Source organism: Podarcis muralis, chromosome 1 (assembly GCF_964188315.1).
Source record: "Podarcis muralis chromosome 1, rPodMur119.hap1.1, whole genome shotgun sequence".
NCBI lineage: Eukaryota > Metazoa > Chordata > Lepidosauria > Squamata > Lacertidae > Podarcis > Podarcis muralis.
Window position 1 is genome coordinate 104,462,172 of NC_135655.1, and position 13,135 is coordinate 104,475,306.

Here is a 13,135-nt window from a genome sequence, read left to right on the forward strand (position 1 = left end):
CAAAAAAAATGAGAGGCACAAATACAAGATGGGTGACACCTGGCTTGAGAGCAGTACATGTGAAAAGGATCTAGGAGTCTTGGTTGACCACAAACTTGACATGAGCCAACAGTGTGACGCGGCAGCTAAAAAAGCCAATGCAATTCTGGGCCTCATCAATAGGAGTATAGCATCTAGATCAAGGGAAGTAATAGTGCCACTGTATTCTGCTCTGGTCAGACCTCACCTGGAGTACTGTGTCCAGTTCTGGGCACCACAGTTCAAGAAGGACACTGACAAACTGGAACGTGTCCAGAGGAGGGCAACCAAAATGGTCAAAGGCCTGGAAATGATGCCTTATGAGGAACGGCTAAGGGAGCTGGGCATGTTTAGCCTGGAGAAGAGGAGGTTAAGGGGTGATATGATAGCCATGTTCAAATATATAAAAGGATGTCACATAGAGGAGGGAGAAAGGCTGTTTTCTGCTGCTCCAGAGAAGCGGACACGGAGCAATGGATCCAAACTACAAGAAAGAAGATTCCACCTAAACATTAGGAAGAACTTCCTGACAGTAAGAGCTGTTCGACAGTGGAATTTGCTGCCAAGGAGTGTGGTGGAGTCTCCTTCTTTGGAGGTCTTTAAGCAGAGGCTTGACAACCATATGTCAGGAGTGCTCTGATGGTGTTTCCTGCTTGGCAGGGGGTTGGACTCGATGGCCCTTGTGGTCTCTTCCAACTCTATGATTCTATGATTCTATGATTCTATGATTCTATGATTCTAACTGTCGAGTGATAGCAGGATTTTTATTGATTAATCCATTGGCTTTTAAATTATAAAGATGTAAATAACATATTTCATGTTACTGAAACTTTAAAACAGGTGCCTTTTTGATATATTGAAGGAAGAGTAAAATAGATGTTTGTTAACTTCATTGTATTAATTTAATAATCACTCATTGCTAAAAGGAAAGGCCACCATTAAAATCTGTCATTTCCATTCCTTCTTGCAGTAAAGCAAATAATTCAAGCAGCCTAAAAACAAACAAATAACTGTGTCCTTAATTTTGATATCTTAAAATTTGCCCTCAACTAAAGCTGAAGTTGATTAGTTATTTAAGCTAATTAAATATTGCTGCCCTCGTAGTTAGCAATTTTAAGCATGCAAACATAATGATAAACTGGGGTCCTGGCTGGAGTGCTGTGCACAGTCCAACTTTAATCTTATTTAGAGTGCAGTCCTGGAAGCACCTGTTCAAAAGGAAGCCCTACTGAGTTCAGTGGGACTTACTTCTAGGGAAATGCCTACAGCAGTGGTTTTTAACCAGTGTGCCATGGCACCATGGGGCATCTTGAATGATGGTCAGGGGTGCCATGGGCAATACCGGTCTCTGTCCCTCTTCCCTTCCCTCCCTCCTCTGATGCCCTTTTGCATCAATGCCTTCCAAAGGCTTGCATGGCTCTTCATTGCAGCAGCCCTGGCTTCAAGTTCCCCAGGCAAATGGTGCCTCTGGGGCTGGCCAGGGGAGAGAAGAGGACAGGAGGCTGAGGGAACACTCTACAAGGGAGGGTGTCCGAAAAGTGGTGAGGGGCTGCTGGCTCTGAAGGCAAGGGGTGATATAATTGAGTTCTGAGGCTCGGAGCGCGTTTCCCCACAAGGAGCCGTGGACTCAAAAAGGTTGAAACCCTCTGGCCTATAGGATTGTAGCCTTAGCATTGTGCTAAGGTGTTTCAGTATTCTTGTGTATTACAGAAATGAGAGAGAAGAAATTAGATTTTGGTTTGTTTACAGAATCCTTGGTGCTCTTCACACATTTTTTTCCTAACTAATATAGTACTTACCTTCCTAAGTACTAATACAGTACTTATTTTCCTGTATCACTTCTTTTCCCAAAGATTTCCCTGAAGAAGCAGCTACTCTTCATGGCCAAAGAGCTGGCGCTGTGTGCGTTGAATACAAATTCATCCATGTTCAGTGTAATTTTTCTTGCGGTTGTCTCTACCCTAGAGAAGGGTCTTTAATGAATTACATACAAATTGTGTAATTTAAGAAGTTAATTTGGTTTTCTGGTTACGCAGGCCTAACAACAGCCCTTGTAGAAAGAGATGATTTCTCATCGGGGACCAGCAGCAGAAGCACTAAATTGATCCATGGCGGAGTGAGATATCTTCAGACGGCCATCATGAAGTTGGATTTTGACCAGGTAATTGTTTTATGGTAGTAGCTGTAAAGCAAAGACCTGTCTAGCTGATTTCCCTCCTCCTCTTCTAATTAAATTTGTTCTCACATTTATGGTTTTTAATATACCTCGGGTTTTGAATACATTCTTCTGTTGCTTGCCACAGACATTAGGCAAAGCATTCTGTATGCAGGGTGGATTCAGGAAAAAAATAATGGCAGCACTTAATATTTAATTTATGACAAATCTAAATGGGACTATTTCCCTTAAAACATGGGGAAACCAAAGTATACATTTTAAAAAATGCATTTTTGGTGGCCTTTGTAGAGTTTGCAGTTACCTCCAGTCAGAATCTGAAGACAAACGGAGACAGTTACACACTGAGATTTCTACAATGAAAAACAATATATTGGTGTAAAATCTCAATATGAATGAAACAGATTGGGGGGGGGGGGCTTTTGTAACTGTAGTAAACCTGTCTTTACAAGCAGAGAACACAGGTGGAATTGAGGAGCCAGGGAAGAAATACATAGGGGCGGGGTGGAGGTGAGAAAATCATCATCATCATCTTAAACTCCAGCAACAAACTTTTAGAATTATCTATAGTAAACTTCAGGTCCTTAAGCCCAGCCCATAGTTCACAGTGCATTTGAAATGAGTGTCTAGTATTCCTAGAACTGATGGTACATTTAGAATCCTCCTTCTCATCAGAGTAGCTTTCTGCATGCAAGAAATTTTTTGACAGTTTGTGTAATCTAAGAAATAATTCATCTTCTGCGTTTTGAAGTGCTACAGTCTAGGAAGTATGTACATTTAGGTTCTCACAGACTATGCAGATTAAGGCATGGTGCTTATTTTGCTGATTTTAAATAATTGCATCTTGATTACTTTGGTAGGATTGTAAAGGGGCAGAGAAAAGGTTTTAAGGCCTTCAAGATTGGAACTATAGACACGGTGCATTTATTTGTTTCAAGGGAATCAGTTGATGTGCGGCACATCTAATCCCCTTTGGCCTCTCTGTGCAATGGGCTCTATCCTGCATGCTTCCTATACCCATCCGTATGTCTGACAGCGATCATTGAGGGATAAATATGTGTTAGAATTCCACAGTTCGTACTTGCCGTTGGGGTGTGTGTCTAAAGGGGTATCTTCATAACAGAATAGGTGTTGTGTAGCTCAAGCAGAAGGCGACAGAGGAGTTAGCTGAGAACCCTCAGTTCCTCGGTGGGTGTCGTGTCCCAAAACAGGAAGCCATAAGACTTCACATTCTGTGCTTCTCATTGGTGCGCCCCTATCATTCATGTCAGGGATCACCAGCCAGCAGTCTGAAACAACTTTTTTGGTGCTGGTTGTCCCTACCAAATTGTCATCAGTGGGTAGTAAAAAATGTTTGATCAGTTTTTCCTGTGCAAAAATGAATCCACATGTGTATTTGGCTGCCAGTTTGCCCCTTGAGGGCATCCGTCAGGAAGCCCAGTTATTCTCAGACTCCCTACCCACCCTAACTGACATGCACCTACCATCTGAGTGCACATGCTCCATATCTGTGAAGTTGTTGCTGTTTGCCAACTTTATTTATAGAACCTGAGCATCTGTAAGGAGAGGTCAGATTGCTCCTTTCCTGAAGAATCAGGTGGCTGCTATCTTTTGATACGCATGCTAGGGTTAAGGTCAGTGGTGTAGCATGGGCACAGACAGACAGGTCTCAAGCTTGGGACAAGCATGCACTATGCTTCCCTGTCAAAATGGGGATTGACAGATTTTAATTTTAAGCACCTCGTCATTGATTTGTTTGAGCTATATGCTTTTGAGCACAGGAAACTTAAAGACACTTCCTTCTGGCATCTCGTTTTCAGTGCCAATAATGTTTTTATGTCCTCTATATTATCACACAGGGACGCGGGTTGCACTGTAGGTTAAACCACAGAGCGTAGGGCTTGTCGATCAGAAGGTTGGTGGTTCGAATCCCTGCGACTGGGTGAGCTCCCATTGCTCGGTCCCTGCTCCTGCCAACCTAGCAGTTCGAAAGCACAAAGTGCAAGTAGATAAATAGGTACTGCTCCAGCAGGAAGGTAAACAGTGTTTCCGTGTGCTCCTCTGGTTCTCCAGATGTGGCTTAGTCGTGCTGGCCACATGACCCAGAAGCTGTACGCTGGCTCCCTCGGTCAGGGGTCCCTTTACCTTTACCTTATATCATCACACAGCATATGATAATCGTTGATAGGTTTCCTTGTTGGGGTAGCTGGGAACACTTGGGTGACATAACTTGTTCTTTGCACCCCAGAGAAAGATTTTTGTAATTTTGTCTCAGGTGTTCTAAATTTTGACAGATTGCAAATTCAGAATGCAAAAGGCTCTTCCTACAGTATAACATTGGTTTGCTGAGTCGTTGCTGTTTTATTTTTTATTTTTTTTATTGTTTCCACAATTTTTACACCAATAGTCCATGTCACATTTTTACTATTTAACTTAGATCATCAGACCTCCCTCCCTCCCTTCATGGGTTTCTACTTTAATAAGAATTGACTGCTTATTTTTGTATTACCAACTCCTGATTATTCAAAAATAAAAGAAAAAGCATATAATAAACATTTCACATTACAAGCTCTTCACATTCCTGCCAGTAATTTTAAGTGTTTACAGTGGTCTTTTAGATAATATAAAAATTTATTCCAATCTTTTTCAAATACTTGATCTTCCTGGTTTCTGATCTTTGCCGTCAATTTCACCATCTCTGCATAATCCATCAGTTTCATCTGCCATTCTTCTTTCGAAGGTAATTCTTGCTGAATCATTGCTGCTAATTTGCTCACGTGCTTCAGTAATATCTCTCTGAACACATCTGCAAACTGTGTTAAGGGAGTAAACCCTTTTGGGACACAAACAACAGAGGGAATTAGCTTAAATGTTTGATTATATTGTTGTAGCCCATCCTGGTCCCTTTTTCCCAGTTCGCTAGATCCTTACTAGTTTACATTCCTAGAGAAAATGTAGTCTTTTGAGCTAAGGTGCTTGTGAGAGGATAGACAGAATTGCTGTGGAAGAATGCTCTCTGGCAACATAATCAAGAATCTATTCTGTGTTGTAATTTTTTTAGTACAGAATGGTGAAAGAAGCCCTGCATGAACGTGCCAACCTGCTTGAGATTGCACCTCATTTATCTTCTCCTCTGCCTATAATGCTTCCTGTTTACAAGTAAGTCACTTGATGTTTGTTCTGAATTTGCTTCATTTAGGGTGGTTGTTCAATCTGGGTCACTGGGAATGAATTTTAACATGTTTTCCCCTTAATTATGTTCTTCAGTTTGTGACAGGCTTGCATCTTTGATTGTGGAGGTAAAAATTTCACCATTGCAGTTGCGGATGTCTCGCCTTTTGAGAATACAAATTCCAGAGGGAAGCTTTTTAAAAGGACCTTTGTCCAATTTTGCAGGACAGAGGGGCTGGAGATGTAACTGGGGACACCCTCTCAGTCAGAGGAAGGTGAAAGGGCCATTAACTCTGAGAGGGACATGAGAGGGGATTCTAAAACTCTGTTCCTGAATGTTCTTCTGGTGTTCTTCTTCATGTCTTACTTTGGCTATTGTAAGGGGACCAAGTTTGGGGCTATGATGTGAGGCTGAAAAAATAGTGGCCTAAGGCCACTTAATAAGTGTGTGATTCATGTGAGAATTGGAGTGGATATATTCTGGTTTGTAATTCACAGTCTTGATTTTTTTTAAAACCATCCACCTTACAGAAGTTCAAGGTGGTTCAGAATAAGGACCATAAAATGCAATAAAACAATCACAAAACCAAACAGAGCAGCAGCCCAAGAAATAAAATGTCTTGCAGTGTCCTCACGCAGTGTTTTGTCCTTGCACCAACCCTCTAAGATATGTTAGGCTTCAGAATTGACCTGTAGAAGTTACACACTTCGCTTCATGGAAGCAGAGAGGCGAGAATGGGACTTCCCCCACACACATCAAACCCACTCTGGTTCTTTTGACTCTTCAGAAATATAGTTGTGGTTTGCAGTATCCTTACTGAAAGACTGTGCAATAGAAACCAGGCATGTGAAATGGTGCTCCTTGATTTATCTCCCTCCCTCTGTCTCCTCTCGTAGGTGGTGGCAGCTGCCGTACTACTGGGTGGGAATTAAACTCTATGACCTCGTAGCAGGAAGCCAGTGTCTGAAAAGCAGCTACGTACTTAGCAAATCAAAAGCCCTGGAACTCTTTCCTATGTTGCGGAAGGACAAACTTGTAGGTGCCATTGTCTACTATGATGGTATGTTCTCTTAACTACCTAACAGCTTTTATTTATTTTTTAAAAAACTAAAACATTAGTCTGAAACAGAGACCGTTGCTTCTTCATTAATTGGTTTGCTTGCTTGATTCACTTGTGTGGAGCTCGTTCCTATGCAGCTACTCTCCAGCAGCATGCCTTCTTCTAGGCTGAGTCATGGGTGGTTGATGGCCCTTCATCATCCACTAGGAAGTGTGCCAAGGGATTGGACCAAATGGCTCTTCTAATGCATTTCATTTCTGTGATTCCAGGGCATGTTCATATGTACATGTTCTTAACTCATAGACAGATATACTGTATATGTTTATAACTGGCATCTGTGGGTGATGGGGCCACCACAGATCTAACATTTCCTGTCAGAACTTTCCATATCTTCCAGCGTCAACTCAAATGCATTTAACTGCATTTAAGTGCATGCATATATGAACCAGCCCTGTGATTTTAATGAAAAGAGGACAGTATATGTTGCATATCTGCCATCTGTAGAGTAAACTTGTGCTTTCTGAGTTTTGTGGCTCTCCAAGTCTGCTCCCCTGTAAGTGGACTTCTTTGTGTTTCCATCCACAAAGCCTCCGCATCTGCCATAGGTTTTGGAAAGATGTTTGTTCCCTATGCATTTGGACACTTCTTTACAATATTGTGATTGCATTTTGTATGAAGGTGCCTGAGGTGAAGGGACAGGTTTCCATTTGTTTGGAAACATTTGGACACCATTTTGAGTCAATATGGCAGACCGAACCTTTCGAAACTGCAGTGATTTTAACCCCTGCACCAATTTTTAGGTGTGTCAGAATTCCTGAGCGACGCCACGTGTGAGGGCACCAGTAGTAAATGTGTGGCAGTTATGGTAGACGTGTCAGCCCAACAGCCAGGATCAAGGAGGTGCGGTTAGCCAGCCGCCAGTGAGTTTCTTGAGCAAAGAACTCTTCAGTAGCTTCTTTCACTAAACTTGGATGACTCTTCAAGAGCATCCCATCTGCATTTTTGGGCACAAAATGAAATGTTACATGCACATTGAATTGGAGTTGAACCTGCATACATTTTAATAAAGCGATGGGGGGAAGCAGCCTCTACCAAATGTGTTCAGAGATTACTAAAAGCCAAGAAATTCAGTTTGTGATGTTGGAATGCAACTATTTCCACAGCAGGGTGCCCACATAACTACTTTCTGATAGCTCTCTGCCATTCCTACGTACTAAAGGCCAGCCTCGACTGTGAATTTCTTGTCTTTGTAAGACCCACAAAATGCTTTTTGTTATCAGTTTTTCCTCACTGGGTGTTTTTATGGGAACTTCCTCACCCCCCGCCACACTGTTAGGGGCAAGAGTGTATAACCTTGCATTTTCTTTCTTTTAAAAAGCCCCCCATGTAGCCAGCAAGCCATCTTTGCGCTAGCAGGATGTCTCTCCGAATGTTCATGAATAAGATGCGCACACATTGAAGCACGAAGGCTGCCTGATGCTTCACTATGCAGCCAGATCCCACTCTCCACAAATCTGGTGCTGTATTGCCAGCCCCCTTTTGGGAAGCTTTGCAATGGCACATTAAATGTGGGATGAGCTGTGATTTGGCTGCGTAGCGAAACAGTCATACAATGGCTTCATTGTGGACTGAGCGGAAATGCAAATTGGGTCAATCTGTGCTTCTCCATCTGACTTGAGTTATCCCGAGTCTGCATCCTAAACTGTAGAGTAGAGTTCTGTAACAGATACTATCAATTTTCAGTGAGAAGCATTGCAGCATCAGTAATCTGAAATAAGCAGTGATGGTTCTTGGTTTGTTCTGTTTAAGAGTACCAACCTTTCCCTTGCTTCTCTCTTTCTTACCAGAAAGAACTTGAATTAAGAGCAGTCCCCTTTGCTTTCCTTTTGGGCACTTAAATTTTTTTCTCTTTCCCTATGGAAGATTTAAGGAAATTGTGGGGGCTCACAGCATGAATTCAAAACTCGAACACTAATTTTCTCTTAACTAAAATAGCCTGTGCCAAATCTCATTTTATAAACAAGGAGTCTGAAATGCTTATAAAAGTATGAGTCTCTTAAGCCGCAAGAACAGCATTGGCTGCTGTGTGCTTTTTGTTTGGGCAGTCAGAGATCTAGTAAGATTGTTGTCATGTCAATAATGAGCAAGCAAAATCTGTTTTGAGGCTAGATTTTTCATCAAATGGTTTGAAGCTCAGTTTGGTTGGTGAGTTGAAGTGATTTACAAGCAGAGCAGAGATCCAGTATTGCATCTCTCTGTGTTTTCATAGCAATTGTCTGCTATTACTTAACTAGAGAAACTGGGAAGTTAATTTTTTTTCAGGATTTGATTGCTCGTTAAGAGCAAGATAACCTCTAATATTGGGCAGGGGGCATTAGCTCAATGGTAATGAGAGATGCTTTGTCCACAGAAAGTCCCTTGGCATCTCTGGTTAAAAGAACCTTAAATAGTAGGCCTAGAAAATCCTGCTCTTTGTTTGGTTTTATAATACTTCTGTCTGACTTTTGGCCTGATTTTGTTTCCTGGATGGATGACTTGCACTGGGCATCTCCTGGACCACTCAGCATCTTATCAATATCATTAGGAGGTGGCTGTGGTCTTCTCTGATGGGATAAATAGACCAGACAGTGCCAAAAGACGTCTGTTCCATTTTCATGGCCACTACTAGCCTTTGTGGCACCTCAAAAGTCCAAATCATCCACCGTGCTCTTTAATATCTACATAAAATTGCTAGAAGAAGTCATTCAGAGATTTGAACGGAAATGTCAGTATGCAGGCGACTGTCAGGGAACTGCCATCGGAGCCAGAGGGAGAGGGAGGGCTCCAGAGGGATGCTGGAGAGCGTCCCGGGAGGGAGAGAAGCAGCACGTCTTCTGGGGAAGGAAATCAGCGTAGCACCAGTGGAGAAGGGGGGCAGATGGGGGAATCGGCGAGGTGGCTCCAAGACTCCTCACCGGGGACCAGTGGGGAGAGCACGGGTCCTCGATGCCCACACCCTCCCTGTGCAGAAGGCTTCCGCGCAGGGAAAGTTGGCAGAGACTAGGCGTCAAAGAGCTTTTATGCTGGAAGAAGTTCAAGAAACGCCCACTAACGGATTCTGCCAGCGACAGAAAGGGTTCACTAAGGCAACCAACCAAGGGTGGCGCCGATTTACGCACAAGCAACCCCTAGAACCATTACAGCGACACTCAGTTCTTCCTCTTGTTCCAGCTGCTAGATACATAGAGGCTGTGGAAACCTTGAACAGATGTCTGGTGGCAGTTTTGGGATAGATGAGGGCAAGCAGGCGGTTGCTCTTTCCCCTAAAAGACCAGGTTTTGCAACTGGCTGGCTTGCCAGATGTGATCCTTTTTTAGAGAAAGCATGCACTGCCTCACATCTTAGTAAGCCAGCATTGAACCACAGTTCCAAATTTAGGAGGAGCCAGGATCAAAGTGCTGAAGCCAGGGGAGCAGAGGAGAGAAAGGAAGGAGTGCACTTGGTCCATGCGTGTTCTGGCCTTTGTAAACCATGCTTTGTAAACCAGCCTTGTCTGCTGAACTGGTTGAAAGCTGTAGATGCCCACGTTCCTATAAGCTACATGTGCAGCACATGGCTGCTGATCATATGAATCTAGCCACCCCCACACTCACCCCGACCAGCAAAAAATAATGTCCAGATATTGATAGTTGTTACTCTCCTGCACAGTGTGTGGGAGCTTGGCTCTGGAATTTGTTGATCATCTAGGCCTGGACTGTTGCCTCAGGAGGGAATAACCTCCTGAATCTTGATTAGTGTGAACCAAGAATTAGTTGCTTATCAGTGGGGTAGCAGCAACTGGTAGGAATCGATGCCTTCCTGCTTTAATGCCCTTTTCTTTTGACCCCAGCTCTAACACCCTTGGTCTATCCCTGTTTCCTCTTTCTGTTTGTCTCAGCTCCCTGTTTATTGCATCCCTCTCTTCTGATCTACCTTCTGCTTTCAGTTGCCTTCTGTAAACCTGAACCATGAGTGTATTTCCCAAAGTTTACTACAGTGGTACCTCAGGTTACATACGCTTCAGGTTACATACTCCGCTAACCCAGAAATAGTGCTTCAGGTTAAGAACTTTGTTTCAGGTTGAGAACAGAAATCGTGCTCCGGCGGCACGGCAGCAGCAGGAGGCCCCATTAGCTAAAGTGGTGCTTCAGGTTAAGAACAGTTTCAGGTTAAGTACGGACCTCCGGAACGAATTAAGTACTTAACCCGAGGTACCACTGTATTAACATTCAGAAGAGGGGTGGGGACTCTCTATCTTGCCTCTGGTACTGTCTCCGGGCTACACCTCACCAGTTTGGTTCTGTGCCCCTCCTTTTTTTGCATGGCTGCAATGTTTCTGCTGTAGACATTGGTTTCTTCATGAACTTTTGCCTCTGGCCTCACCCACCCACAGGGATCAAGCTTTGGGTGAGGAGTCAATCAAACAAATAGAAGAAATTTCTTCAGGTCCCTTCTCCTGGGCTGAAAATGCTAAGACCAAAATTGCAGGATTGCTCTGTGGGTGGCCAGCCATCCCTCCCCCCACAGCCTGGCTTGTGAACATAGGAAGCGGGACACACAAATTGTTTGTGATGCGTGCAAATTGCCACAGCCGTGGGTTGAGTGTGGCGTGCTAAGTGATTCAGCAAACTTATTGGCTCTATGCCCAGGCGGAAACAAAACAAAGAAATAAAAGAAACCACTTTTTACTAAAAACACACACCACTTTGGATTTTAGCTATCGTGGAAGGTTTTGCCGAAGATAAAAGAAGATTATTTTAAATAAAAAATAAAGGTCATGCAAACTCGACTCTGTTTGCCCATTGTTTATGCTGGGACAGCGGAAGGCCATTGTGCTGGCATCCTTCAAACCTGGTAGCTGCGTTTAGCATGCCCCAGCCACGTTATCATGATTTGGTACTGAGAACTAGGCACTTGCTCAAATAAAATGTGGAATTTTAGAAAGTGCCAATGAAGTAGCAGCTCTTGCCTTTGTAAAAAAAAAAGTGTTTGGTAACCATCTTTCTTGGAGGGTTGCTTTGAGAGTGAAGTTAGGAGTGGGCCAAGGCCCTGACTGCTTCCCACACCCTTATATTACCTGGTGTCATAGAATTGTACAGATGGAAGGAACCCTAAGGATCATCTAGTCCAGTGGTTCTCAACCTGTGGGTCCCCAGATGTTGTTGGACTACAACTCCCATCACCCCTGAGCTCTGGCCTTGCTAGCTAGGGGTGATGGGAGTTGTAGTCCAACAACAACTGGGGACCCACAGGTTGAGAAAGGCTGATCTAGTCCAATACAGCAGACCCATACGGGGTTCGAACTTGCAACCTTGGCACTATCAGCATCATGCTGTATCCAAGTGAGCTATCCAAGCTGATTTCTGATACTGTTGCCGCAGATCACACTCCACAGTCTCTCTTGCCCATTGATGGCCAACTAGGGAATCTGCAAGGGGCTAGATTTGACCCAGAGGCCTTCAGTTTCTGATTACCTGAGTGTGGACCCTTCCAGTCTTTATATGATGATGGGACACCTTTGTGCCTCCTCTATACTCTCTTCCATCTGTTCCAGCTTCTTAGACGTTATAAGACATAAGTTATAATTTGTGTTGTTAGTAGCATCTACTGGCTGCAAAGAGAAGTGCCTCGCAGCAGCTATTGTCCCCTTCTTTTACACTGGGTAGATTCAAGCCACGAAAGGGTTTATTCTCTCCCCCCCCCCGCCCCCGGCCAGATCATTTGCTCAAACACTTTTATGCCTGCCTTTAAAAAACGAACTTAAATGCAAAATTGGGTACCAGATCTCCATTCCTTCCTCTCCCCCTCTTAATTCCCTAATTATTTATCAAACCAGTGACCTGCCAAGTATTTCATTTTCTACCATATATTCTCGCTTTGTAGGCTGTTGTTGCTCTAGCCTTCTTTAATTGCATTTTAAATTTGTTTATACAGGCAACAACAACAACAAAAAAAGCTACATTATAAATGTTGGATGTACCAGCAGCAGCAAATCGCAGACTTTACCAGGGGCTATTCTTGGTCTGCAGAAGCATCAGGAAACCTAAGCATATGTTGGATGTTAGCCTGGGTGTACACAATGTGTCCTATTTATTCAAGGTTTCCTTTGAAGCTGCAACTTACAAGTTTGTTTCTTAGGGGTACATGTCAGACTTCATTTAGCATTTGTTGGTATTCAGATACTGCTGAATAGCAAAAAGGCAACATTTTGGGGGAGGAATGTGGCTGCTATCTGAGCAGTGATCTGTCAGTTTCATTTATGTAGCTCAAGGAAAATTAGTAAAGAGGCACTATGGAAAAACCAACACTGAGATTTCTAGAGGAATTTCTAAGCGGTTTCTTTTTTGAAGCAGAGAGAATTTGATTTCAGTGTTTTGAAGCTGTAACGCAGGATGCTAGGGAAACAATGCGCAACTTGGTTATTAGAAATAAAAATTACCTCTTAAAAAATAAATACTAGGCGTTCACACAAAGCATTTGCTGATTTAAATGGCAAGGGTCTTGTATGCTTCTATTAAAAGACTCCCTTTAAGGATTCTAGTTGAAGCATAGGCATGTTTGAAGACATTGATTTTAGACAATATGTATATAACATCTTTTAAAATCTTGGGAACATTTTGTAAACAGTTCTAATTTGCTATACTAAGGCTGCATTCCTGTACACATTTACCAGGGAGTAAGTACTAAAGAAACC

General features: G+C 43.1%; 1 protein-coding gene across 2 annotated transcripts in view; it reads left to right on the forward strand.

Moving 5' to 3' along the window:
* The window catches only part of GPD2 (glycerol-3-phosphate dehydrogenase 2), a 97,022-nt gene that overhangs the window by 26,557 nt on the left and 57,330 nt on the right, over positions 1-13,135 (forward strand). For both annotated transcript variants that reach the window (XM_028746177.2, XM_028746184.2), the window contains exons 4-6: positions 2,055-2,179; positions 5,253-5,350; positions 6,260-6,423. In XM_028746177.2, the coding sequence (XP_028602010.1) occupies positions 2,055-2,179; positions 5,253-5,350; positions 6,260-6,423 (387 nt within the window). The remainder of the gene's footprint in view (positions 1-2,054; positions 2,180-5,252; positions 5,351-6,259; positions 6,424-13,135) is intronic.